The 22,993-nt window shown below is 47.7% G+C and overlaps 2 protein-coding genes across 2 annotated transcripts; one reads left to right on the top strand and one right to left on the bottom strand.

Annotated features, from left to right (window-relative positions):
* Positions 1 to 271: 271 nt before the first annotated feature.
* Positions 272 to 10,030, bottom strand: LOC128725642 (bifunctional peptidase and arginyl-hydroxylase JMJD5). The gene is made up of 6 exons (XM_053819405.1): positions 10,019 to 10,030; positions 1,551 to 1,850; positions 1,325 to 1,490; positions 1,140 to 1,263; positions 652 to 1,072; positions 272 to 529 (listed from the first exon to the last, which is right to left on the bottom strand). Exons 1-6 carry the CDS (start codon positions 10,028 to 10,030, stop codon positions 272 to 274), a joined length of 1,281 nt encoding a protein of 426 aa, XP_053675380.1.
* Positions 5,011 to 22,380, top strand: LOC128722133 (uncharacterized). Its single transcript, XM_053815969.1, has 4 exons — positions 5,011 to 5,086; positions 17,369 to 18,995; positions 19,675 to 19,962; positions 20,033 to 22,380. The coding sequence occupies exons 2-4, from the start codon at positions 17,399 to 17,401 to the stop codon at positions 20,905 to 20,907; spliced, it is 2,760 nt and encodes a 919-aa protein (XP_053671944.1). The 5' UTR covers positions 5,011 to 5,086; positions 17,369 to 17,398; the 3' UTR covers positions 20,908 to 22,380.
* Positions 22,381 to 22,993: the final 613 nt, after the last annotated feature.

The raw sequence follows: 22,993 nt of genomic DNA on the forward strand, positions 1-22,993 counted from the left end.
TCGCTTGATAAATAATCATTGGTCAATCAGCCTCCATAACGACGGGTATTGTTTTCGGTCTGGTACTGTAATTTCGCTCGCGGCAATCCTTATCACGAGGATGCTGCGCCAAAGCGCATGTGCTACCATTCCAGCTTCGTGTGCGACTCTGAAACGAACTAGAGACAGTACCGAACCCTCCACGCCACAGCCACTGCCGGCGGGTTTTGATTTGATAAGTGTTTATTTCGGCTTACGTTTGCTGCCCGCAGCAAACACCAATCAGCATGAATCATTCAAACCAAAAGCTAACAGAAAAGCTCGGTGACAGTGACTCCACGTAGTGCCACCACTTTGGCGGGATGTACAGCACGTCGCCCCGGCGCAGCGTCACCCGGTGGAACGACACCTCACGCATCAGCGGAAACTTTTCGTAGTCCGGCCGCCGGGCGTCCACTTGCGACGTGTTGTGCAGTACGAAGTGATCGTGCGGGTACAGCTTGTCGGTGTCTTCCGGGCGAGCGAGTATGACGGTTTTAGCGCCGAAAACCTGTCACGCGAAGGAAAACGCACGTGCGGGAGTGTGTGCACGTGTACGATTGCGGTTAATAGCATTACGCATATTTAATGTCTACGCAAGCCGAATGGTGGCATATGTTCGGTGCATCCTACCTGACACAGAAGATTATGGCACGGGTCCGTGTGCAATGGCGAGATGGTACCTTCCGGACCGAGCCATGCCTTGATGCGAGGAGAGATGTCCGTTCGGCCGATATAATCCGGCACGACTATGTCGCGTCGAAGGGCCGGAATTTGATCGAACAAATCGTGCTGCGCTAGATATGCAGCAGGGTGACCAATCGTCGCAGACGTGCCCGGGTTGTCACAGATGTTTTGCTCAACGAACTCTCGAAATTTCATCAGCTTTTGCGACCAATCGTCACTGCTGTATTGCGAACCGAGTTCAATCGGAACGGTACGCTCGCCTGCGACAGAAAGCAAGTAGTTTGGATCATGCCATCGCTCCATTGCCGGCCAGTCGTCAATTATTCCTTTGAACAGCGCAGGCTGTTGCTTGTCGTAGTAATGCATTCTAGTAGAACGAAACTAACCGATAAAAATTTTGACAATATACAAGAACTGCATGCATCCCACATTACCCAAAACATTCCAAAGAAGGACTTTCTAACACGGGCAACGTGTTAATATCGTTGCTGCCCTCTTCGTGTATATGTTTATCCAGCTTGATCCGTTTCAGGGGAGGTTGTGTGATGCTTGTTTTAGCTATGTGAAGTAAACAAAACCGTTAATTTGTGCACATTCTAAGGTTGCATTTGAAACTTACACAATTGTTCGGTTAGTATCGTAGCCGTTGTGGAAAGCAGATCCGTTTCGACATTGTTGTGCCTTGTTGTAACAGTAGCTCCAAGCATAAGCCCTAGATCTGCCAAATATATACCATCTTTAATTGACTCTTCAGACGCTTCACAAATAATTAAGGCGTACAAGATCTGTAAAAATACAGTTTGCATTTTAAACTTTTAAAAAACACACGGGGCATGTTTACTCACCCTAATGTAGGATAGAATTGTAAACATTTCCCTTTCCGTTTGTTCAACTTCGTTCCATTGGCCCGTGTGCAGTCGACAGTACACAGTATCGTACAGTAAACCAATTTTAGTTAAGTTTTTTAAACATGTTTTACTCTCTTTTGTCAATAGTTCATCGCTGAATAACGGTTCAACGGCGTTGGAAAGAACAATGTGATACAGTTTGTTTTCTTTTACGCAGTCACTATTCAGCAGCAGAGATTTTAAGGAACATAGAGAGATAATTTCTTTAATACAGTTATTCATCGCTAAGTACTTATACTTATTCGTCACAGGTGTAATACAAATTATTAGTGTAATTAAGCGGAAAAGCTTATTTTGATTACACCAAAGTTGTTTGTTTGGTTTGATATTGATAGCAATTGTCAAAACTTAGCCAAACTTTACAGCAGAAAGGTCTGTCAATGTTGTGACTGTCAAATTCAATATTGGATTGACGGTTGTCTGAGCTGATAAATGAATGTTATTCATATATTTTATATTCAGAAAGCTAGTATTAGATTATGTATGTAGTAAACAGTTGATGTGATTACGAATATAGTACACAATATTGGATTGACGGTTGTCTGAGCTGATAAATGAATGTTATTCATATATTTTATATTCAGAAAGCTAGTATTAGATTATGTATGTAGTAAACAGTTGATGTGATTACGAATATAATACACAATATTCTTGAACTATTGTAAAAACGGGAGTTCTCATAAATGTTAATATTTGTTTGCTCCTTGCGCAACTGATCTGTCAATGCGTTGCAAATGATCCGGCCTCGACTGAGTCGCACTTGAACGAGACAATTGTGACATTCGATCGAGACATCTCGCGCTGTCGAAAATGTAGTCTGAAGATCGATTTAGAAATTTAGAAACTTTTCAAAATATAGGCAATGAGACAGTGTGCCTGTGGTGCGCGAGTGCAAAATCAGAAGCTGCCACAAAAAGGTGACGCAGTATAGTGAGCGAGAAGCCGTGCGTCTCATAACAAGAAGGTAAAATGAAGATCCGCGATCGATCGCGTAGGTGGCAACCACCGAATTACCGAATCTACACGCACATCGAAAGGACAGACGGAGTGTTTCTCGTCGCCTCGCGCGAATACGTACGGTAGTTCAAATCGGCGTAGTTCAGCCCATTTCCTCCGTTTACGGTGACACGTCGGTTCGGTGCTCTCTCTCGCAGTGCGTAGGGGTTGGGGTAAGCTGCTGCCGAGTGACCTCCCTGTGTTTGTCTTCGCGATCCTCGTCTCTGTTCGGTGGTAGCAGATTTTTGCGAAGGTGATATGCGTATGCTGCCGAGCAAGAAAAACAGTCGAAAAAGGCTGCCTGATTCGTGCGTGCGTGCGTGCGTCCGTGCGTGCATGACGGCTCGAACGAAAACCTCGCACGGTGTAGACGAGAGCGAGGGGCAAACCTGCAACAGGTTGGAAACGAGAGCAAGCGAGAAAGTGTATCAGCTGAGACGGAAGCGTGTGTGTACGCGGGTGGGTGGGATTTCCAAGTATTTCCAACTGGAACGCGGCGCCTACTGCGCGTGTCATGGGCCGTAGTACCTGTGCAAGGAAGAAACCCGATTTAAAACGCATTCACAGAAATAGGTCCCATGAGCAAGCTAGTGATGACTGACGCAAGAAGCGCGACGCGCGAGTCTGCTCACAGAAACGGCACGACACTTGCTACCAAAAACAAGGTGGTGTATCTTACGCATACGCATATTCCTCAGCTTGGTGGGGTGCGGACACAATGGCGTCAAGGGAGCGTCCGAACGAGCAGGTTGGAAGATGGACAAAAACAAAAAAATAAACACATAAATACTGCCGTCGGTGCGTGCGTGTGTGCCTGTGCCTGCTCTGCGTGACACCTATGCGCGAGCGCACTGCGTTTGTCACGCGCACGAAAACGTACACCCAGTACCGTTAAGCTTCCACGCATTCCGTTAACGATTTGGTACCGATTACACCCGGTGTAGTCCGTGCTAGATAACAGCTTTATCTTATCTCTCACAAAACCCGATATTGGGACATCCCGTCAAATGTTGCAACCAGCGCGCTAAAGTGGGCAAAGGCCAGTTTTCGCAAATCCATCGTTATTTAGTACACGTTGAGGCCACCATTGGCACAACACCTTCCTGAGCAAGGTTGATCGTGGGTGCCTTTTCTGAGAATTTAGTAGCATCACTAGGTTGGCCTAAACGAGTCCTTTCGATACCCATTTGTGTACGATCGTGGGGTTGACATTTCGTCCCGATCTCGTCACCGTTTGCGGAAGCCTTAGTAGTGCTGTTGACAGTTGGGCTATCAGATGAATCAAGTTGGAAGCGATCAGTTCACACGATCCAGTCTGCGTTAACGGGTTAAAAAACTTTATCAGTTGAAAGTCGAAAGGTTATAGCTCTGCTTGTGTTCCAAGATCGTAGAAGGACATATTCCTTTCGTTTAAAGAAATAGAAAGCATTCAGATCATAAGTTAAGAGTCAATAAAATCTCCACTTGCTGTTTTTACTTCTCATAAAATCGAAATCCCTCTAGTGCGAATCACGTAGTAGTAAATATTTCAACCTTAATTTCATCCCTGTTCTAGTTTTTTTTGATCTAGTTTTTTTTTCAATGCGTAGTTTGTGTGCTTGTTTTGTCTGTCTAATTATCGCGCCCGTAGATAACGTGTTGGTGCACGCACGCCCCCGAAACCTTTCCCGAACTCCTGCCCACTCTATTATTGGCTTTGGATGTGAGCAAGTGTGTGTTCTGAGCCGGTGTGCGGGCTCCGCAGTGAAAACCAACGCAAGGGTACGGAAGGATTTGAAAATTTCACTCGCGGTTTGCGCAAACGATAGTGCGTGTATTTTTCTTGCGTGTAAGTGAATTTGAATTTCGTTTTTCCAGCTATTTTTTTCCTGTGCTGGTAAAGGTGATTTCCGTTTGCGAAAACGGTGTGCCAACGTGGAAAGCGCCACGTTGACGATTTTTGTATTGTTTTTCCTTTAGTGGATGTGTGTATTGCGCGTGTTGTATCCTGCGTGACAGCTGATGCAATCCCTACTCGACGGTGTGCAGGCTGTGCAAGTGTGGCTTTATTTACGGTAGCTGTAATTATTGTGTGCATCTCAAGCCTGAAGGTGGCTTAAAAAGAAAGTGAAAAGAAGAATAAAAAACGCGTTTCGTTACGCAACTGTGTGTGTGTATGTGCGTGTGTGCAATGAAGTAAAACCGCGCATTGATAAACGATCCGGATGCGAGATTCGTTCGAGCGCAGGAAGGAAGTGATAACGATACTTCCAGCCAACGGTCCGATATCGGCTCGCTGATAAAGAGAGAAAAAGAGTGAATGAGAAAGAGATTATCGGTGCAAAGTCGTACGGTTAGCTGAAAGAAAATCGAAAAAGTAAAATCCCGGCTGCAGGTCAAAAAAGCTTCTCAATCCGTCCATCATCCGCTCGTTCGTTGGCAAAAAGGAGCACCCTCGGACGACCGTTTACCCTCAGGTCAGCTGCAACTTTTGATAAGTAAGTACAGAAGCATTAGTTGCGCGTGTGTGCGTTGATAAATGAAACGTATACGTTTTGAAACCTCGAAACAAATGGAATGCATAGCGATCACCTGTTTTGGTTGTTTTTCTGTTGCGATTGGTTGCCGTTCGTGGAATATGCCTCTCACGATGGCCACTGGGCCACGGCATCACAAAAAGAGCATGTGAGAACGACACAGAAAGAGATAGAGAGTGAGTGCGAATGATGGAAAAGCGGAAACAAAGGCAGGAAAAACAACAGCCTGACCACGGGTTTTTCTTGGGTTGCGTTTTAATTTTATCCGATGATGGAACATTTTTTTCCGTATCGGCCTTTTCGCCCATACCGTCCTCCTGCATCCTCAAGATCGCTTAAAGTGCCGGGAAAACTCGTCACGATTTTCCTCCCCGGTCTTACGCGTGTTGCGGGGGAAGGCGTGTACGCCAGAAGTAACATTTGTTCACGTTCTCACTCGCGTTTTATTTGTTGTGGACTTTTTATCGTTACATCAACGTTTTCTTTGCTTTTTGAAGCGTCCCTCTATCACTTTCTCGGCGCAGCAGTAATGTTTCAAAACAATTTTTGCCTGCAAATTAGGGAATAGGAGATGAGCACGCTTTATCCTAAATTTTTGGTATCATCGTCTCATCGGTTATTGCAAAATCATTTACGTTTTCTAATCGATTTGTAATGCCAAAATACACAGGATTACTTGTTGGAAAGCTATGTTTTGTGCAATTTTAATGCTGACTGTTATTTAAGGTGCTATTTAGTTTAATTTACAATATCCGTTAGATCCATCAAGCCTATGTTCTTTATTATATCTCCGCAATTGTGTATCATTTCTTTGAGGGGAATCCTGTGGTTGAATTGAACATGCGAGTTATTCCTTCCCACATCGAATCCATTGTGCTACACACATTCAAACACTCTTCACAATATACAAATGTGCGGTTGTTTACGACACTTTTTCTTTGTGCCTATCACGCAAAACAGCGCTGTTGACTCGCGTACGTTGACAATTGTTGCGCATGGGGAAGCTACCAACGTTTCCCTTCTCCAAAAATCAACCTGCGGGGGTTGACTGGAAAGCACGTTATCGTACGTAATAGCCATACGACATACAATGGGGGTGGTTGCACGCACACACAAACAAAAAAAACACCCCTCCCGAAGGGTGACTTGGGACAAGCCACGACTGTTTGTCGTTTGTTATTTGCACCTCACATCCTCTCGAACGTCACATTGTTGCGCGTTCCATGCCCTGATCGGGGTTCAAGTGCGGTGTTTTAAAACCTTCACGTTGTATTGTTTTGCTATCGATTTCTGGTTCGTGGTTGTGGCTCGAGGTCAAACAGACGACGGCCAAAGAATGGGTCAGTTAGATGAGAGGGTTGTACATCCTTCAAGATTCACTAAGGAAGCGATAAGGTTTCGACGGAAAGCGTTTCAAATACCTGAATTGCTTTGGTTGGGAAGCAAATTCCAAGTGGTGAATTTTAAGAGCGCAGAAGCATTTGCCAACTTGTCTATTTCGGAGTTCTGACGGGATCAAAACCTTGTTTATCTTCTATAACCCCTGTCAATAAAGACCGTGCTTCTTTTCGGCTGAAAAAATCGTTTTTCTTTATCTTCGAAGTCGACATTGAACGTTTTCGCTTCGTCATGATTGCTGCTTCTTTAGCCCACAAGACGTTAGATAATCTTCCAAAGCCACCTTCGATTGGAGCAGGTTTGGGTGTGTGTGCATTTTTTCCTCATTCTCTCAAAAGGATAAAAAAGGGGTGGGATTCTTCTTGGCATCACTCCCCTTCACCATGGACCTGACTCATGAACGGCTCTTGGAACCCGTTTTGATGCAGCCCGGTCGGAGGTCACACCTTGTCACTCACTGATCCATCACGGTGTGGTCGCGAGCAGATGGATTCTTTTCCTATCCATCCCTGAATATCCTCCCACTCGTTTGGAGTGTGATTTAAAATAGTTCCCCGACCATTGCCGCTCGATCGCAAAGATAAAAAAACAACATCCACCATTCGCGCTTGCTCATCGGACCTAATTACGCTGCGCAAGTGAATAATCGTGACCGCTGGCTTGGTTGCCAAAATCAGAAACAAAAATCCCGTGAAAGATGACCAAAATGATTGACCAGTCGGTTCCGGAAAAGGGGGCGTTGCATCAGTTGTGGATTTGGAATGGTTAATCCGACGGTGATGACGAAGCGTGACTAGAAACGGTGGTAATATTATGTGCTGATTATGTCTTTCGTCAACGAAGTTGATGATGAGGACATAATGGGAACACAGCGTGGTGATGCTTCTGATTCATCTGCTTTCGAATTTTATGGGTGGGTTTTTTTTCCGAGGGAATCATTCTTCATATGATTTTTGGTTAGCTTTCAACGTTAACAAAATGTTTGCTATACGATAGCTTATATTGCTGTCCCATGTCTCTGTCTACCTCGATCGCTCGTTTTCAATGTTTCTATCTCTTTCTCTCATCGAAAAGTTTGTTGGGCCATTTTCTTTTAGGCTGCCAAATTACACCACCCCCCAGTCGGTGCAATCCCTCGACCAACGCCCCGCGGAAAATGCACTTCCCGAATGTACGTTGCACCGGGTGGGTGGCACGACGTCGTCGAAACCACCCAACGCACGGTGCACTTGCGAAGACCGGCCCGGTGATCTCTTAATTACAGCATCACGCCAAAATCCTTCGCGCCCAGATCCGTGCCAGACGCACCAACCATCGTGCGGTATTTGCAACTGTGTTGTTTCGAGCCGTGTGGGAGTGCTGCAGAGGAGTACTTTTCGTGTATGATGCTGCACAATCTCGCGATAAACGGTTCGGTTTGTCGTCTTTCGTCCTCTCTCGGTCAAGAATGCAAAGCAAATAAGACACCAGCAACTCGTTTGGAGTATGTGCAAATATTAAACCACGGGGATACCCACAAAATAGTATAAAAGTAACGCATAAGCGGTGTTGTTAGACACCACAGTGTGAGAGCTAAATTAAACCAGCGAAACCGCTGCAATTCAATCCCTATCACGCTAATGTGTAAGGGCGTAATTTCTCCATCGTACTGCGTCCGTGATTGGCTACTGTCTAGACGTTTGCCCTTCCATCGTTTACCAAGCCAGCTAAGCGGACTATGCCGCTGGCAGCCGTAACTTTGGATTAACCGTGCGACAAAGACAAGGCCGTCCGGATATTTGTAATTAGCAATTTCCATCGCCCACCGGCACCGATTCTCGTTGCGGTTTGGGGCGACTTTCAGTGCGGCTAAATCGCTTCCCACTTCCCAATCATGGCCGCGTGACGAGTTAATCCCTGCTGGTGGGTTTCTCCCGCCATTCGCCTCTCTCTCTCTCTCGCTTGCAGCTGATAATTAATGGTCCAATCTTTGCGTGCAATGAGCAACAAGCTTGTGTTGCGATGGCCGGCAGGCGGTCTTTCGTGGGAGGGATGCAGTTAAGTAAGGTTGGAATATTGTATATCTACGTTTTAGCTTGTTCTTGTTTAGAACGACATCAAGTCGGGTTGTTTTAGCGAAACGGTCTGAGTTACAACTCAGCTAGAGGCGATCTACAATTCATCGCAAATACATTTGTTTGTCTGCTATTTGACATGTGATCGTGCATGTTTGTGTGTTATTTGACATTGCCTCAAGCCGTAAAGTGCCTACTGCGCGACTGACAGTAGCGCGTTATAGTATACTATGCGATGCGTTAGCATGCGTTACGGTACATTCCACGTCGTTCGTTGCTCGAGCTACTAAAACAGAGAGAGAGAGAGAGAGAGAGGGTGTGAGAGAGATAAAAAGAATGTAGGGAAAAAAGAAAAAAATAGCAGTGGGTGTGATGGAATGAATTGTTGTTCCCAATGCTGACGTTATTCGCTTTCTCGTCTCCCAAATCTCTTCTTGGTGTTGGTGTTGGCATCACTAATAGTCGCTAGTGAGGATGGGAGCGCTTAGTATCTGTTTACTCGATCTTCACCACACGTTACTCGAGCGTCACTAGGCGATTTTTCTTTTTGTGTGTATGCATGTGTGTGTGTGGGAGTGCAAACCGCACGCTGGCGTTACCCCGGTAGTCATTCCGTCTCGGTTTTCTTCACTCGCAAAATTACTTACCCCATCCCGATCACCTCTTCTACCCCCACAGGCACAATGGGTGTGTGTGTGTCTGTGGTTTGTTGGCGTAATTTCATCAAAATTTAAGTACACCTTCCTTTTTACCCCCGTCAAGGGTTAAAGGGGGGTTTGGGGGACGGATAACGATGAACTCGTGGGATAGTTAATGCGTCCTGGTATCATTACGATTGGCCAAGCGAGCGGGAAGCGAGAGCTCCTGCCGACCGTGGTGTGGGGTGTTCGCTTTTGGCATAGAATTTTTCATGAATGAACCGCAACCGGCGCTGGGGTGAGATGCAGTCAAGCGGCAGAGGGGTGTTTCAGGGGGTGGTTTCTGTTTATAAATAAAATTCCACCCACCACCATTAGAAGGGGGTGGGTAGCGATGGGGCGCAAAATAGCGCAAAGGATCGCGAGGATGAGCAAAGAGAGGATCGAAATGGGCATATTTTATCGAACGCGCTTACGTTTTTTTTCCTTCTGGGCAATGGAAGCGGCCGGAGCGGAATAACTACGATGTGGGGGAAAATTTGGCGAACTTGTACGGGTTTCACGAGCCGCGAAATGGCCGCGCTGATGTTGTGGAAAATTGGACTATCGTTATGGACGATCGAGGTTCAATGGCAGTGGTCCGAGAGATAGAGAGAGACAGATAGAGAGAACTCGCGGGAGTCCATTAAATATGCCTTCTACGGAGCGTTGGAAGATCGTTCCTTAGGTGAGATTTTTTTTCCTGCAGGAGCTGGCGCGCGTGTGTGTGTGTTAGCGAAGTTTCCATTTCTAAGCCAACCTACGTTCCGAGCCATTTTCCGCCAAACGATGGCCAGATTCACCGATCCGTGGGCAGTTTAATCAGCAATTTGGCACATTTCGCGGGTTTTGGCTCGTTCCCGTGGATGGAATTGAGTTATTGTCAGTGAACGGTAGTTACGAGCATTACGTCTATTCTGCTAATGATTTTTCCGCTTTTAACAAAATAGACACGCTAATAACAAAATAGACAACGGAAGATCTGTTTAAAAATAAATTTTATCGATACACGGTTCGTTCATTTATTGCGAAAAAAAAAATAAATCCCAAAAAAACGACCGTTAGCCATTCCTGCTGCCCGGTTGCGTAACTTCGATACGTTTCTGCGACAGACCGGTGGCGCAACAAATGGCATTCCATAAATCAAGCGCACTGTTTTGCGAAATGCGCAGAATTTTTCCCTGCGGCGGGAACCAGCGTGGGCGAAGCTGTTGCGCATTCTTTGCCTTTAATTGAATAAAAATGTTCGCCTCCTGCGGACTGGCCGTGGAAAAGTGCAGGAAATGCAAAAATCTCATCTTCGCTTTTCCGCCCACGCCACCCACCCGGGTCCGTGTCATGTCGCAAGGGTGGGAAAAACTGTACACGCGCCCGCTTTTATCTGACGTAAATTGGTTTAATTGAGTTTTCAATAAATGAAGCTTGGAATTAAAAAAAGCGATCCTCGCGGCTGTCGCTTGACCCGATGCCGGATCAGTTTGTCTCTTCTCGATCATTTACCCCGATGTGGCGAGAGAGAGAAAGAGAGAGAAAGAGAGAGAGAGAGAGAGGGAGAGAGAGGGAGAGGGAGGGAAAGAAAGAAAAATAGAGCAAAAAAAACGAGTGCTTGCGTGTGAAAAATGTTCCATTCCATTTCCCTAAATTTCTCTGCCAAGGGTTGCGCTGATGTACCTCCCCTATTGCCGTTCGCCTTAATCCTGCCTTGTCGATCGAAGGGAGGAAGGGGAGGGGGGGAGGGTTGTTTTTCCCATTCCCACCCCCTTCATCTCCAGTTCCATGCGTACGGACGCGCGCGGCCTTGGATAATCGCTATTTCGTGTGTTTCGGCTGGAAAAACGCCCGCATATTATTTTCTTCCCTCTTGCGCCCGCACGCTCTCTCTCTCTCTCCTTCTCTCTCTCTCTCTCTCTCTCTCAATCATTCTCCCGTGGCTCCGAGGACGAGAAATCGAACATCGGCAAGAAAAGTGGGGTTTCCTCCTCGTAAACTGGGAGGAAACTGGGGTGGCGAAACAACAGGTGGTGGAACTGGCAGCCTCCGGCACAACGTGCCTCCCTTGTGCTACCCCCTTCTTCTTGGTGCCGCGGCCATGGTGGTGGTGCTTTTCCGTTCGGCTTATTTTAAGGTGAGAACCTGTCTTCTTTATTTAGAAAATTCCACACCCATGCGGAGAAAACTCACGCGCCTCTTCTCCTCAGCCGTTTCCGACGTTCTCTGGTTCCGTCGTCGCTTCGTTCTGGGTTTGTTTGGTTTTTTGTTGTTGTAGTTTCCGCAACTCGTTGCCTGATGGAGAAGAGGAGAAGGGGGTGGGGGGAGGTGGTGTTGGTGGGTGATTTTGGCAGTGAAAAGTAAACCAAACCTATGTGACGGGGGTGGGGGAGGAGGGAATGCCCGCTTAGCGGAAGGGCGGGAGGACGTCTCGGAACAAAACGAGTGGGTGTCACTCTGTTTTTGGATTGTCGATCTGTCGCCCCCTTCTAAGAGAGAAAAAATGAGAGATAGAGAGAGAGAGAGTGAAAAGAAAAAGATAGCGAAAAAAAAATTGGGAAAATGGTTGCGATAGGAACCGAAATGAGGCGACTGAGACGGCGACGGAAGAACGGATAGTGCCGGAGAGGAGGGGGGAGGGAGAAGAGCAAAGAGTGGGCGGCGTGTTTTTGCGTCATCAATAACTACCAGGCGGCTCCATCATGGGAGATGTACGGCGGAAGAAAAGTTGGAAAAGAGCAAAACGAACAATTCACACGCCGAAAAACCACACGCATACGTATGTGAGTGTTGGAATTCATATTCTGATTGTGTTCTGATCGTTCGATTGATTATTGGTTTTCCCTATTGTGTCACGCGATCGACATCGATCAGCCAGCGACAGGATTTTTAAAGGCTCTATAACAAAATTGCTTTTCTTCATCCATCCACTGCAAACTTGCATCCACTTCGTCGGATGCGTCAATTCGAAGAAAGCGCTTCGATTGTAATAATTCGCGAAACTACCCATGGAGGCTTATTTTTGGATTTATCCACGGGCGGGTCGGACGTTTCAGTTTTCCCTCCCGATCCGTGGGAGATATTTTTCTCTCGATGACGTCCCTGCAGGGATCGACGGCGTGAAACATGGCAATTGGTGGTTGCGAAAGGTAAAAACACGGCACACAGTGGGCCCAAACTGATGGCCAAAAAACCGGTGGCACGCACGACGCACGGTGGGTGAGACTGAAGTAGAGAAAAATCGCATGAATTTCCCCGGCATTTCCGTGGGAAAAAGGCGCGGAAAACAGCGTTCCGTAAATAGTTCATGATGCGTACCTTTAATTTCGTTGATGATGAAATGAGGCAAAACAACATTTACACCCGGCTTGCTGAGCCAATATATAATATAACGATGCACGAGGTGTGTGGCATTAAGGATTTGCTGCTGATGTTTCCTTTTTTTTTGCTTCGTCAGCTAAGTGCGTAACATTCCACTGTTCCAACGCGCTTGTTTAGATTGCCTAATCGACGCGCTTAGCAGCTGGTCGTTGGAGTTTTTTTTTATTTCAAGCAGAGTTTGGACTTTAGATGTGTTTCCAAAACATGTCACGTCGTTGGATGATTTAGGCTGGAGTTCGCGCAGTTCCAACGCTCCGATGAATTGAGCTTATTTTCATCGTCACGGGCATACGAGAAGCACTACCATTTGGTGTTATTTATTCTGGTGTGACCGCCGAAACAGGTTGATAATGAATCTTGGAGTCGCTTCGGATGGATGCGTAGGTGCGAGTCAAGATGGCAAACGGTAACAGCTGCTACTGCTGCAGTGCAATATTTTTTGCGCGTTAATTGCGCACCCGAAAGGGTCTTATCAGAGTCATTAAGGTGCAGCAGCTGGAGCGCTCGTTTCATTCGTTTTTTTTGTAAAGAACCAGGTATTTTTCTGCGCCTGTTCTTTTAAACATTTTTTGATAAATAATACAACATTGCTTTCCTTATTTATGTAGCTTATTTTATTGACTAGTTCTATGTGCTATTTGTTTAAAAAAATGATGTTATTGTACATTTCAATAACACTACCCAATTCTAAAGGTAAATCTTGGCTTGACCTCTACCAAAGTCTTCACGCGGTGAAGTTCAAGGTTGCAGTATAAGGTGTGCGGAATGTTGTGTCTTCATTACCTTACACACGATATTCTTAAGCCACAACAAGAACCCCTTCCGTCCCGGTTGCAACATTGTTGCAATCGTTCATCTTGCAAACCGCATTTGCATCAAGCTTTGTTCCATACCATCTACCACCGCCGCATGTCGCGGGAAAACCGAAGTAATGAACTTGTTTCAGCATACGGGCACTATCACGATGTAGTAAACACCCCTTCCTCGTAGCAGGATGGCAGGACGATTCCGGCAGCAGCTGTTCGAAAATGTAAATTTCCTGAGCAAATGCCCACCAAAAACGACGGCCACCGACAGTTCACCTAAGCTTGATGGTCGCGGTGCTTCTTCGACCGCTAAATTGCGCAAATTAAATGGCTCGTGGAACCGCCACTTGGTTTGGGGTTTATTTGATTTAACTTTTTTTTTCATTGCTTCGTTTTAGCAAGAATGTATGCGAGCAACAGACTGCTCAGCCCTTCGTCAGCGATTGCTCTCGGGCGGCACATTTCGTGCGGGAATCATTCGGTGATGCGTGGAGGATTAGTTCTGTCCTGTCGTCATCGAGATTTCATCGCGCAACGGACGGCAGAAAAGTATAGAAAGAAAAAAGTCCCTTCATTCGTTGGACATGTTTCAATTATTGTAGGTTTTCCATCAGGAACCTACGAAGCGATGTTTGTTAGAGTAATTGACTGACAAAACCGGGCTCTGTCAGGTTCCTCTTCAATTTCTTATGATTTAAAGCATATGTGTAATTTAAAAAATATATAATATCGCTCATCCCATCGCTGTCCAGCTTTATTAATGCCACACCATTTGAAAGCAGCAAGCTAGCAAAGTTTCTTCAGTGGAAATGATCGTGACGCGAAACCCCGACTTCCGTGGAGTGCTTCCACAAACTCGCGAACACGACAAATGACCTCCTTTCGCTGGTTCCACGAACTTTTGGCCCACGCGCTAACCTTTCGCGTGTTATTAATGGTAAATTTCTACTTTTCACTGCGACCTTCGCATCGTTCGCCGGAAAAGAGCCGAGCGCTGGTCGAAAATGGAGCACGCACTGAATGCCGATGGTGGATGGCCATTTTTGTGATATATTTACATTTCTTTTTCCAATTCCTTCAAATATGTTTTCGGGATAAAGTTTGACATTGTTTTTTGAGTGATGTAATAATAAGATTGCGATTGATCAAAAAGAGAGAATTTCATTATGCTAGCGTATGTTACGTCGTCGAATGTACTGGGATTGAAGATAGACATTTGAAGACAATTAGCACAAAAAGTACGCCAATAATGGCGAGTTCGCGGACCATCGATTCTCTGTCACCGTGGACCAAACGCGTGGTCTTTTCGGCGAGTGAAACAGAGAGGATATTTTATAGCATACACTGCATAAAATATACCGTTAGCGTCGCATCGCCAGCGACAGTTGGGATGGGTTGTGTGATTTAATGTAGCGAATTATGTTTATGGCGATTGCAGTTTTTATTACACGGCCCAGCTGGTACCAGTCGGCCTGCCTTAGGTACGATCGTGCGTCCCGTCTCCCTTGACTTCCGGTCTTTCCGCTTGACCTCTAACCGCTCGCAGCGAGGGAGGGACTTTCTTTTGTTTTTTATAAATAAAACTGCACACCAGACTGCGTGAGCAACAGAATGCCTTGCGAGACGGCGTGTTCACACAGTGGCCATTTTATTTCACCCCCCTCTTTCGTGGCTTATCATGCCAACCCCCAGCCGGTGTGGAATTTTTAAAGAAATTTCGCTTATCTTCGTGCCTCCGCCTTCTTTTGGGGGTTACGGGGGGTGACGAGAATATTTGAGGCCATTTGAGATGCTGCTGTTGTGCCGTTGATATGGCGTCGATTCCCTTCTCCACCCTTGAGACATAAGAAAATAGGCGCATTCCTCCGGAAGGCACGATGGAGGCGCCTGGTGATCGGTAGCGAAAATGCTTCTCTCGCTGGTGGGTGGTTGGGTGGGAGCGTTCTGTCGTCATACCACGGGCACGGAGATGATCGCACGGGATCGCATGGTCAGGCAGGATTTATGGGACGGTGGGATTCTTTCTCGCCGGTTTGACTTTTAGTCTGTTAGGCGATGTGCGTTGGGAACTGTGCGGTTTCTCTGCTCGACAGATTTGCTACGTGCGAACGTTGCCCGGTGGATGCTGAAGCTGGGCGGTGGGTTCGACCTTGAACCCAAACTGGGTCATCTGTGATCGGGGAAAATTTTTAATAGCCACTCCCTCGAGTGAGGGGTGTTTAACATATAGCAATCAAAACTATATTACACCACCTTTAGCTGCCACAGAGAGTGGCAGAGTGTGACTGAGGGGCCATTTTTATGGACTTCTAAAAACCGCGATTTTTTTCTCTGTTTCTAAATTTAAAGCATTTAATAATTCTCGGTTTCAAACCCCGAAAAAGCACGCTTCGGGGTTCGTAAACGGTGTGTTCGATAAGATAACTCCGGAACGCATGTAAGGGCATGTAACATTGTGTTGTGGCTAAGAGTTCATTCCAACGCGATCGATGGAACCCGATAGAGCGGGTTGCTATATTTTTAGACTCTCCACTTGACGATTAGGGTTGATGTTGGCTGATGTCTTAAAAATAAATGTCCAGCACACACGGGTGAGATTGGAGGCGGCAAGGTGCAGAATGAGGCTTGTTTCACTTTTCTTTGATTTCCCACACTACGCGATGGCAGGGATAGATAGTAAAGGTGCTCATGTGCCTATTTTTACTGTCTGGTTGGCATCTGGCATTTGCTGGGTCTTATCGCAGGCATCGCTATCTTTTTGCAGCGGAAATGAGCCCACCAAAAAGCCCCTGAAACCAGTATCAGTCTGCGCGTGATGAAGATGGCGTCTGATTAGGGACGTTGGTCTACGAAAACAACCGAATTGTCCATGACTTGACAAAAAAAAGGTTCCCCTGGGTGGAATTGAGCAGATGGAACTGGTTATGACAGATGGTGCTGTATGTATGTACATCCGCTTTTTATGTGAAATAGCAAAATAGATCGAATCGATCGTTATACTTTTGTTAGAATTGCTTCAAAACACGAATCCTCCGTCGAAGACTCCCATTGCCATTAGGGCCGTTTGAAGCGTGCCAGAAATGTACCATGAGCACGTGAGTGAGTGCTTATCGCTGCTGCACTTCCGTTATGCACAAACATGCCACCAGGCATTTGATGGCGCAATCGCCACCTCTTGTACGTACGCGCCGCCGCTCATGCAAGCTGGTCCTTATCTCTTATCGAAAGCGAGCATTTGCTTTCCAGGGTTTTTTTTGTGTGCGTTCTCTGTGTCGTTGCGCCCAACCACGATATATGGTATGCAATCGGCGGATGTTTATTATTGATGTGATGTTTAAAGGTTTTTTTATAAATTTTTTCGCAAGACTTGGTGACTAAAAATAATGCATGGGAAGACGTGTGTTAAATTAGGTTCATTCTTTTCTCGACTACTTCTTCTTCTATCTGAGAAGCGAGGTGTAGCCTTCAATATTAGAATACCCCTAGTCTACTTCTATCTGTAGTCATATGTGATTTACTCGACTTCTTCTTCTTCTTCTTCTTTGCGAAATGGGATGTAGCCTTCTAAATTCGAATTCTCCAAAGAGTCACTTCTACTATATTCAAAGGTTGACCACTTCTTTATAGGCTCGACTATCTAGAGTCATATGCCTTATAGTGAAATACACCGGATACAACCGTCCACTTCGAGAAGCAACGATTGTATGATTTACTCGACTAAACCTAACCAAATGCAGCTTATTTATTTACTAAAGTGAGGCAGAGGGAATTGATACGAAGTTTGATTGACAAGAGGCGTCGTTAACGTGTTTGCGATTACTGACAGATAAGGGGTTCGGAAACTGACAACATAAAGGTTGTACTTTGTAAGGTTCTGCTCACGCATCGTCCTGCTACAAAACGTATAGTAATCGAATCATTCTATCCATTTCGTTCCAGCACTAATAAGCCCATCGAGGATGGCAGAGTATGGCGACTAATCCATTCAAGCAAGCATCCGCCACACCACCCAGCACAAGCCAAAGCAGCAACACCCAACACGATTACGATGCGCCAGCAGTACCCGCGATCAGCTCGATCACCTTCGCAGCAGCTGCAACAGGAGCAGCAGCAACACCGGGAGGCACCCCGGGTGGCCACACGTCCGACAGCAACAGTATCCTGAAGCAGCGCGCACCGTGCGCCTGCTCGAACATCAGCATTATGCAGCTGTTCCACGAGATGAAACAAAAGTACCCGACGGTTCCGGACACGGTTGTGTCGGAGCTGGTGACACAAAACTGCCATGATCGTCCAGCGTGCATCGGAAGGCTGGAGGAGGCCGTCCTCGGGACTCCCGCCCAAACCACCTACCCGGCGCAATCGATCCACAATGGTAGCCTGAAACGGCGCAGTGGGGATCACCGGAAACCGACCACCGGAAGCCGGTCGGACGGTAGCAACAGTAGTAGCAGTAACAGCAGCAGTAGCAGCAGCAGGGAGAGTAGTGTGGATAGCAGTAGATTACACGGCGCTCCGTTCCATCCCGTCCAAGGACTGCCGTTGGCCGGAAGTAGCGGTGATAGTAGACTTACAGGAGATGGTCGACCGTCCGGTCCGTCCGTAGCGCGGCCTACGACGTTAGGCGTACGTCCGACAACGGCTGTGGTGAGCAATTTCGGCGTTACGGCCCCAGCGCCTCCGATGCGGCCAAACCGGACAGCACCACTCTGTCCGGTACCGGGTACAGGACCACTGGCCACATCTATGATCACAACAACGACAACGACGACGGCTACCAGCAGTGCGGATCTCGGCGAAACGTTAAATCTGCATGTAAACGTCGTGACCGTTTCGCCGAAAGGTAGCGGTCCGATGATCGGTGGCCAGCGCCATACATCGACGATCTCGCTTCAACCGGAGCCGCCGTACTCGCGTGAGCTAGCGCAAGTCACAAGTACCTTTAGTGGCGTAGGACCTCCGGCCGTTGTCGGTGAAGGAGGAACAAGTTGCCCAACGGGTGGACCATCGGGAGTGGGTGTTGGCGGAACCGCTGGTGGTAATGCGGGTAGTGGCCGCAGTTCAACTTCCGTCAACTTAACCCTTCGGCAGCCAACGGATGGTCGACCGCGTACGCCCATCCATATCCACGCTAGCCCGCTTAAGTACACGGCGAAAAACTTCAACGCCCAGTCTGGGATCCAGTCGAAACTGGAGGTCACCTTTCGCGATGGTTACGGTTCATTCAGCGCCATGCGAACCCAGGTTCCAGGGTACGAACAGCCGCAACAGGAACGGGAACCGGTTGGAGGATCCCAATCGGAAGGACATGCAGGCGGTTGGTACCAGACCTCAGCAACACCGGCCGGTCCGAGCCGGATGCCATACATGCAGTCGGGTTTTCCACTGCCACTGGCATGTTCATCACCATTGCCTGGTTCCTTGGCGTACCTGGCGCAGGTGCAGCCTTCCCAGTGGCGCGGAGTGTTTGAGGGTGAAAACCAATCCAGGATCACCACCGGCACCCGTCAGCTAGAGAACGATGGACTGACTAAGGAAATGCGCTACCAAAACTTCGTCGCTGCAGGTAACTAACATGCGTGTGTGTGGGTGGGGGGGAGAAGGATCTATATTAAACGAAGGGCGATGGGACGTGGCTATGATCTTGTTCGTTCCTGACCATGTGGTATGATTTAACAGTCCTTCCGAGAAGGAAGTACTTCACTATGACTCACTAAGTACACACGATTGAGAGGTTTTTTTCCTGAGACTGAGACGGAACGACTCGGTAAAGGACCGTGGATCGTGTTTGCGATTACGATCGACGATTAACACGTAGCATGTTACCGTATAGATTGTTGAATTTCGTCATTTCGTCGAATGAGCCTTATCAATTGCACATAAAAGCTTGTAACAAGCGCGCGTTACGTCACTCTCGGCGCTCTGAGTGACTCGTTTTTTTTCTCAATCGAAAAGAAAACCGGTCCCATTTCTTGGATTGCTGATAAGCCCGGTAATTCACCACCGGTAGCTTGGCGGATGGCCGACGAAGGGTAGGCCAGGAGTGGCACATTTAACTTTCGAGCTTAGCTGGCTCGGGAACCGTCAGCTAGAAGGTACCAGCGAAACATTGATAAGCAGCACCCAGTGAGGAAGCATCTCTCGGATGGTTCTGCCTCCTGCAGTTGTTGCGTTTTAGCATCACGCCACTGGCTTCGCTAACTTCGGACGTCGTTTTTTCTCTCCCTTATCCTGCCGGTTTCCAGAGATGGCTGTCTCGCAGCAGCTGGAGCAGAAGCAGCGCCTTAGCCTCGAGGTAGAACGCAAACAAGCACAGTTCGAGTCGATTTGCCGCGAGATCTTCGTGCTGCAGCAACCGCTACAGTACATCGACGCGGAACTGGTTGACCGGGAGGTCCTGCTGCTGGAGGCCGAAGTCGAACAGTTGCAGAAGGAGGTGGATTTGTGCGATGACGAGGAGGCTCGTGTGCAGGCGGCCACCACAACCGGATCGTCGATCACGGACGGGTTGAGTGCGCTGAGCATCGAGGGCGGTAAGTAGCAGTGTACGGTGAAAGAGAGGTGTCTCATATATGTTCTAACAACGGGTTTGTTGCGTTTCAGGAGCTCCACTGTTACCGCCATCCGTGGGATGTAGTCCCGGAGCGGTTATGAATCGTCCTCCGAGACCACCGAGACCGCCACCTCCTAGAGCACCGAATCAGTCTCCGTCCGGTGGCAGCTCGGGCAATGTCACTCCCGGCACGCCACTCAACAGCGTTCCTTCCGCCGGAACAAGCGGTGCTTCACCGGTGGTGCACACTCCAACGTCTTCGCCCTCCCTCAGCTCGACCACGTCATCGTTTGCGTCGAACGGTGGAACCGGAGGGGACTCGATGGCGGCGGCCATTCGACTGCAGCCCTCCGTTACCGGTCTCAACCAACCCTGGACCTGCAGTCTGTGTACATTCCAAAACCACGAACTAATGACCGCGTGCGAAGTCTGCACGCTGCCCAAAGGCTCCGGTAGTAGAACAGTTGCCGCGGCCGCCACCAACACGACCCTCCAGGTGGCGCGGGATGTATGCGATGGCGGTGGCCGATCGGCTGGATCGTTGCTGCAACGTCAGCATCTATCCGTTGATACGGGGGTGGCAGCTGCTGCTGCTGCGGCTGCTGCCGCGGCTGCTGTTGTTGGAGCCTCGGTTGCTGGACCATCGACGGCACCACCGTATCCGGGTGTTGCCGAAATGCCACCGCCTTCATTCGCTTCCCTAACAGGGCAGGCTTCTTCGGCTTCGGGACCGCTCCAAACGGTTCCTTGTCACGGGCAACCTTCTGGTCAGCACCAACAACCGCTTGCCACCCAACAAGAGCAGCAGCAACAACAGCAGCAGCAGCAGCAGCAGCAACAGCAACAAGTACAGCAGCAAACACAGCAACCCAATCCACCGCCGTTGCAAAATGCCCAGTATCAGAAGTCATCCATCGAATGCTAAACGCCCGCTCAGCTGTATCTTCGCATCTGACGATCCACATCCTTTTATTTTCTACTAACACATGCAAACGCGCTGAGTGGGACAACTCGTTGTTTAGTGGCGTAAACAATACGACATGCGAGCGCAAGCCTTTGTGCCCACCTTTTGGGACAGCGTTGTGCAATTGCATGATTTGATCGCGAGCCTTTTGCTATCCTTGGCCACGGTAGGCTGATTTGTGTGTGTTGCATGCGTTAGTAGTGTGTGAGTGTGTGTGTGTTTGTGTGAGTTGCGGGTCCAGGATGGATGCTGCTGGATCCTTTTCCTGGATCTTTTCGATTGATGATCGCCGCCAGTGCTAGTGGTGTGCTAGCTTTCTCGAGTGATTAATCACTGATCGTGTGATTTCTTTACCGTGTATTTAACGTTTCAATTGTACTTCTTAGAGTGTGCAACCGGACCTTGACGGTGAGACTGCATTCTAACGTTGTTTTTTATTTGGTCGAGTCCCGACCCGTGAAGGATCAAAACGAACGTTTACCAGGTGTTGTGATAAATTAATTAAACAAAAATTGGATAAAGAACTGTGACAAACTGCTGTGCTGCATGTCTGCGCTGAAGAGCGTACCGCGTATCAGGGAATAGCGATGAGTTAGGGTTGCAGAGTATCGTACGAATAGCACGTAGAGATCGGTTGTAAGATCTTAATACAAAGCAAACAAAACAAAATACATATAACACCTTTTTTGCGTTATAAACCCATCATGTTATAGCATTGTTAGACCTCACAATATAGCCCATAATTTAACGAACATATGACAAATCCTCGGCGATTGCATGAGCAGTTAAGCAGTTGCAAACTCTTGTAGCCACAGTCGAACAGCAACACCGCGACCGAATTCGCACAGATTGTGTGTATGTCGTCGGCCCCATGCCAATCGGGGCTAGCTCCTCTCCGTCTGATTGGAGGTCTACCGGGAAAGGTGCGTTATCAAGGCACGACACAATTAAAAATAGATTATCGCGGAGACGAAACGACGTTAAATGCGCTCGCACCTTCCTCCCAGAGAAAGGGTACGGCATCTAGCGATGAGCGACGAATCGATGTGGGAAGCATGTCTTGTACTTCTGCTGTCTGGTGCTAGACGCCATGTTGCAACCACACCGGCGGTGTCTGGCGCTTTGATGCTGCACATTTCTGGCACTCGGTGGCGGCGTTCGTTTGAGAACTCTGACGCTCTTGGCGCCCTCTTCAACGGTTCTCCTCATCCCGGAACGAAGGTTGCGTTAAATGGGATTTTTTGTGTGCCCGTTTTTCCTTCTGGCAAAGGAAAACGGACCCAAACCACCCAAGAAGGTGGCTGTACATGGTGGTTGAAACGGTTGTCACCTGTACGCTGAGTATTTATAATAACGCGAGTTACGCGACGCTACTTTAAAGATATATTAAGAGCGCGATAAACTATGTTCATGTTAAATAGAAGCTTATTGCGTATATATAAGAGTGTGTGTGTTTTTTTTTTCAATGCGTTACCAACCTCGCTAACAGAACAATATGCTGCAGCTTCACGTCCGAAAAAGTACGTTAAGTAATTTTAGCTTGATTGTACCCACAAACCCATGTTGCATTAATAACCATAATCTGCCCGCAGTTGTTCTGTCTCTGGTCCGACATTGAACCGCGTGTAAAACTTGCGAAACAACGTGTGTTATTGCAGATTAATTGTCACATTTAGTGATGCCATTTGTGCTCTGTGTCTTAACGAAATGTTGCTTGGGCTTGCACGCTTGCAGTATCATTCTTCATCCGACACGATCCGTGCGAACTTACACATACTGCCGGTGGTTATTTCAATGGGCTCCGTCCGTTTCGATTCCGGTTTTTCTTCCGTTTCAGATCAAGCATCGGGTCAGGACATACTGATCTATCTGTCGCCGGGACAGAACAGTAGGTTAACGAACCTATCGGAAGAGGTCCGACCGGAAGTTCACTAACACTCTTTCGCTTGCTTCCAGAGATCATTCATTCGTGGATCGTATCGTAGTTACCGTCAGCAAGGCACCCGGACGAGGCGGTTGGCGCCGTGCCGCTGGAAATGGAGAGAAA

The sequence above is a fragment of the Anopheles nili genome, chromosome 2 (assembly GCF_943737925.1).
Source record: "Anopheles nili chromosome 2, idAnoNiliSN_F5_01, whole genome shotgun sequence".
Classification (NCBI taxonomy): Eukaryota; Metazoa; Arthropoda; class Insecta; order Diptera; family Culicidae; genus Anopheles; species Anopheles nili.

What these genes read in the sequence shown, in the direction of transcription:
- LOC128725642 (XM_053819405.1), bottom strand. An exon ending in CAATTCTATCCTACATTAGG is followed by an intron (nt 1,491 to 1,550) that starts GTGAGTAAACAT and finishes GTATTTTTACAG; the next exon opens with ATCTTGTACGCCTTAATTAT. An exon ending in GCCATAATCTTCTGTGTCAG is followed by an intron (nt 530 to 651) that starts GTAGGATGCACC and finishes TTCGCGTGACAG; the next exon opens with GTTTTCGGCGCTAAAACCGT.
- LOC128722133 (XM_053815969.1), top strand. Translation starts at nt 17,399, where the DNA reads ATGGCGACTAATCCATTCAAGCAAGCATCCGCCACACCACCCAGCACA. An exon ending in CCAAAACTTCGTCGCTGCAG is followed by an intron (nt 18,996 to 19,674) that starts GTAACTAACATG and finishes GCCGGTTTCCAG; the next exon opens with AGATGGCTGTCTCGCAGCAG. An exon ending in TGCGCTGAGCATCGAGGGCG is followed by an intron (nt 19,963 to 20,032) that starts GTAAGTAGCAGT and finishes GTTGCGTTTCAG; the next exon opens with GAGCTCCACTGTTACCGCCA.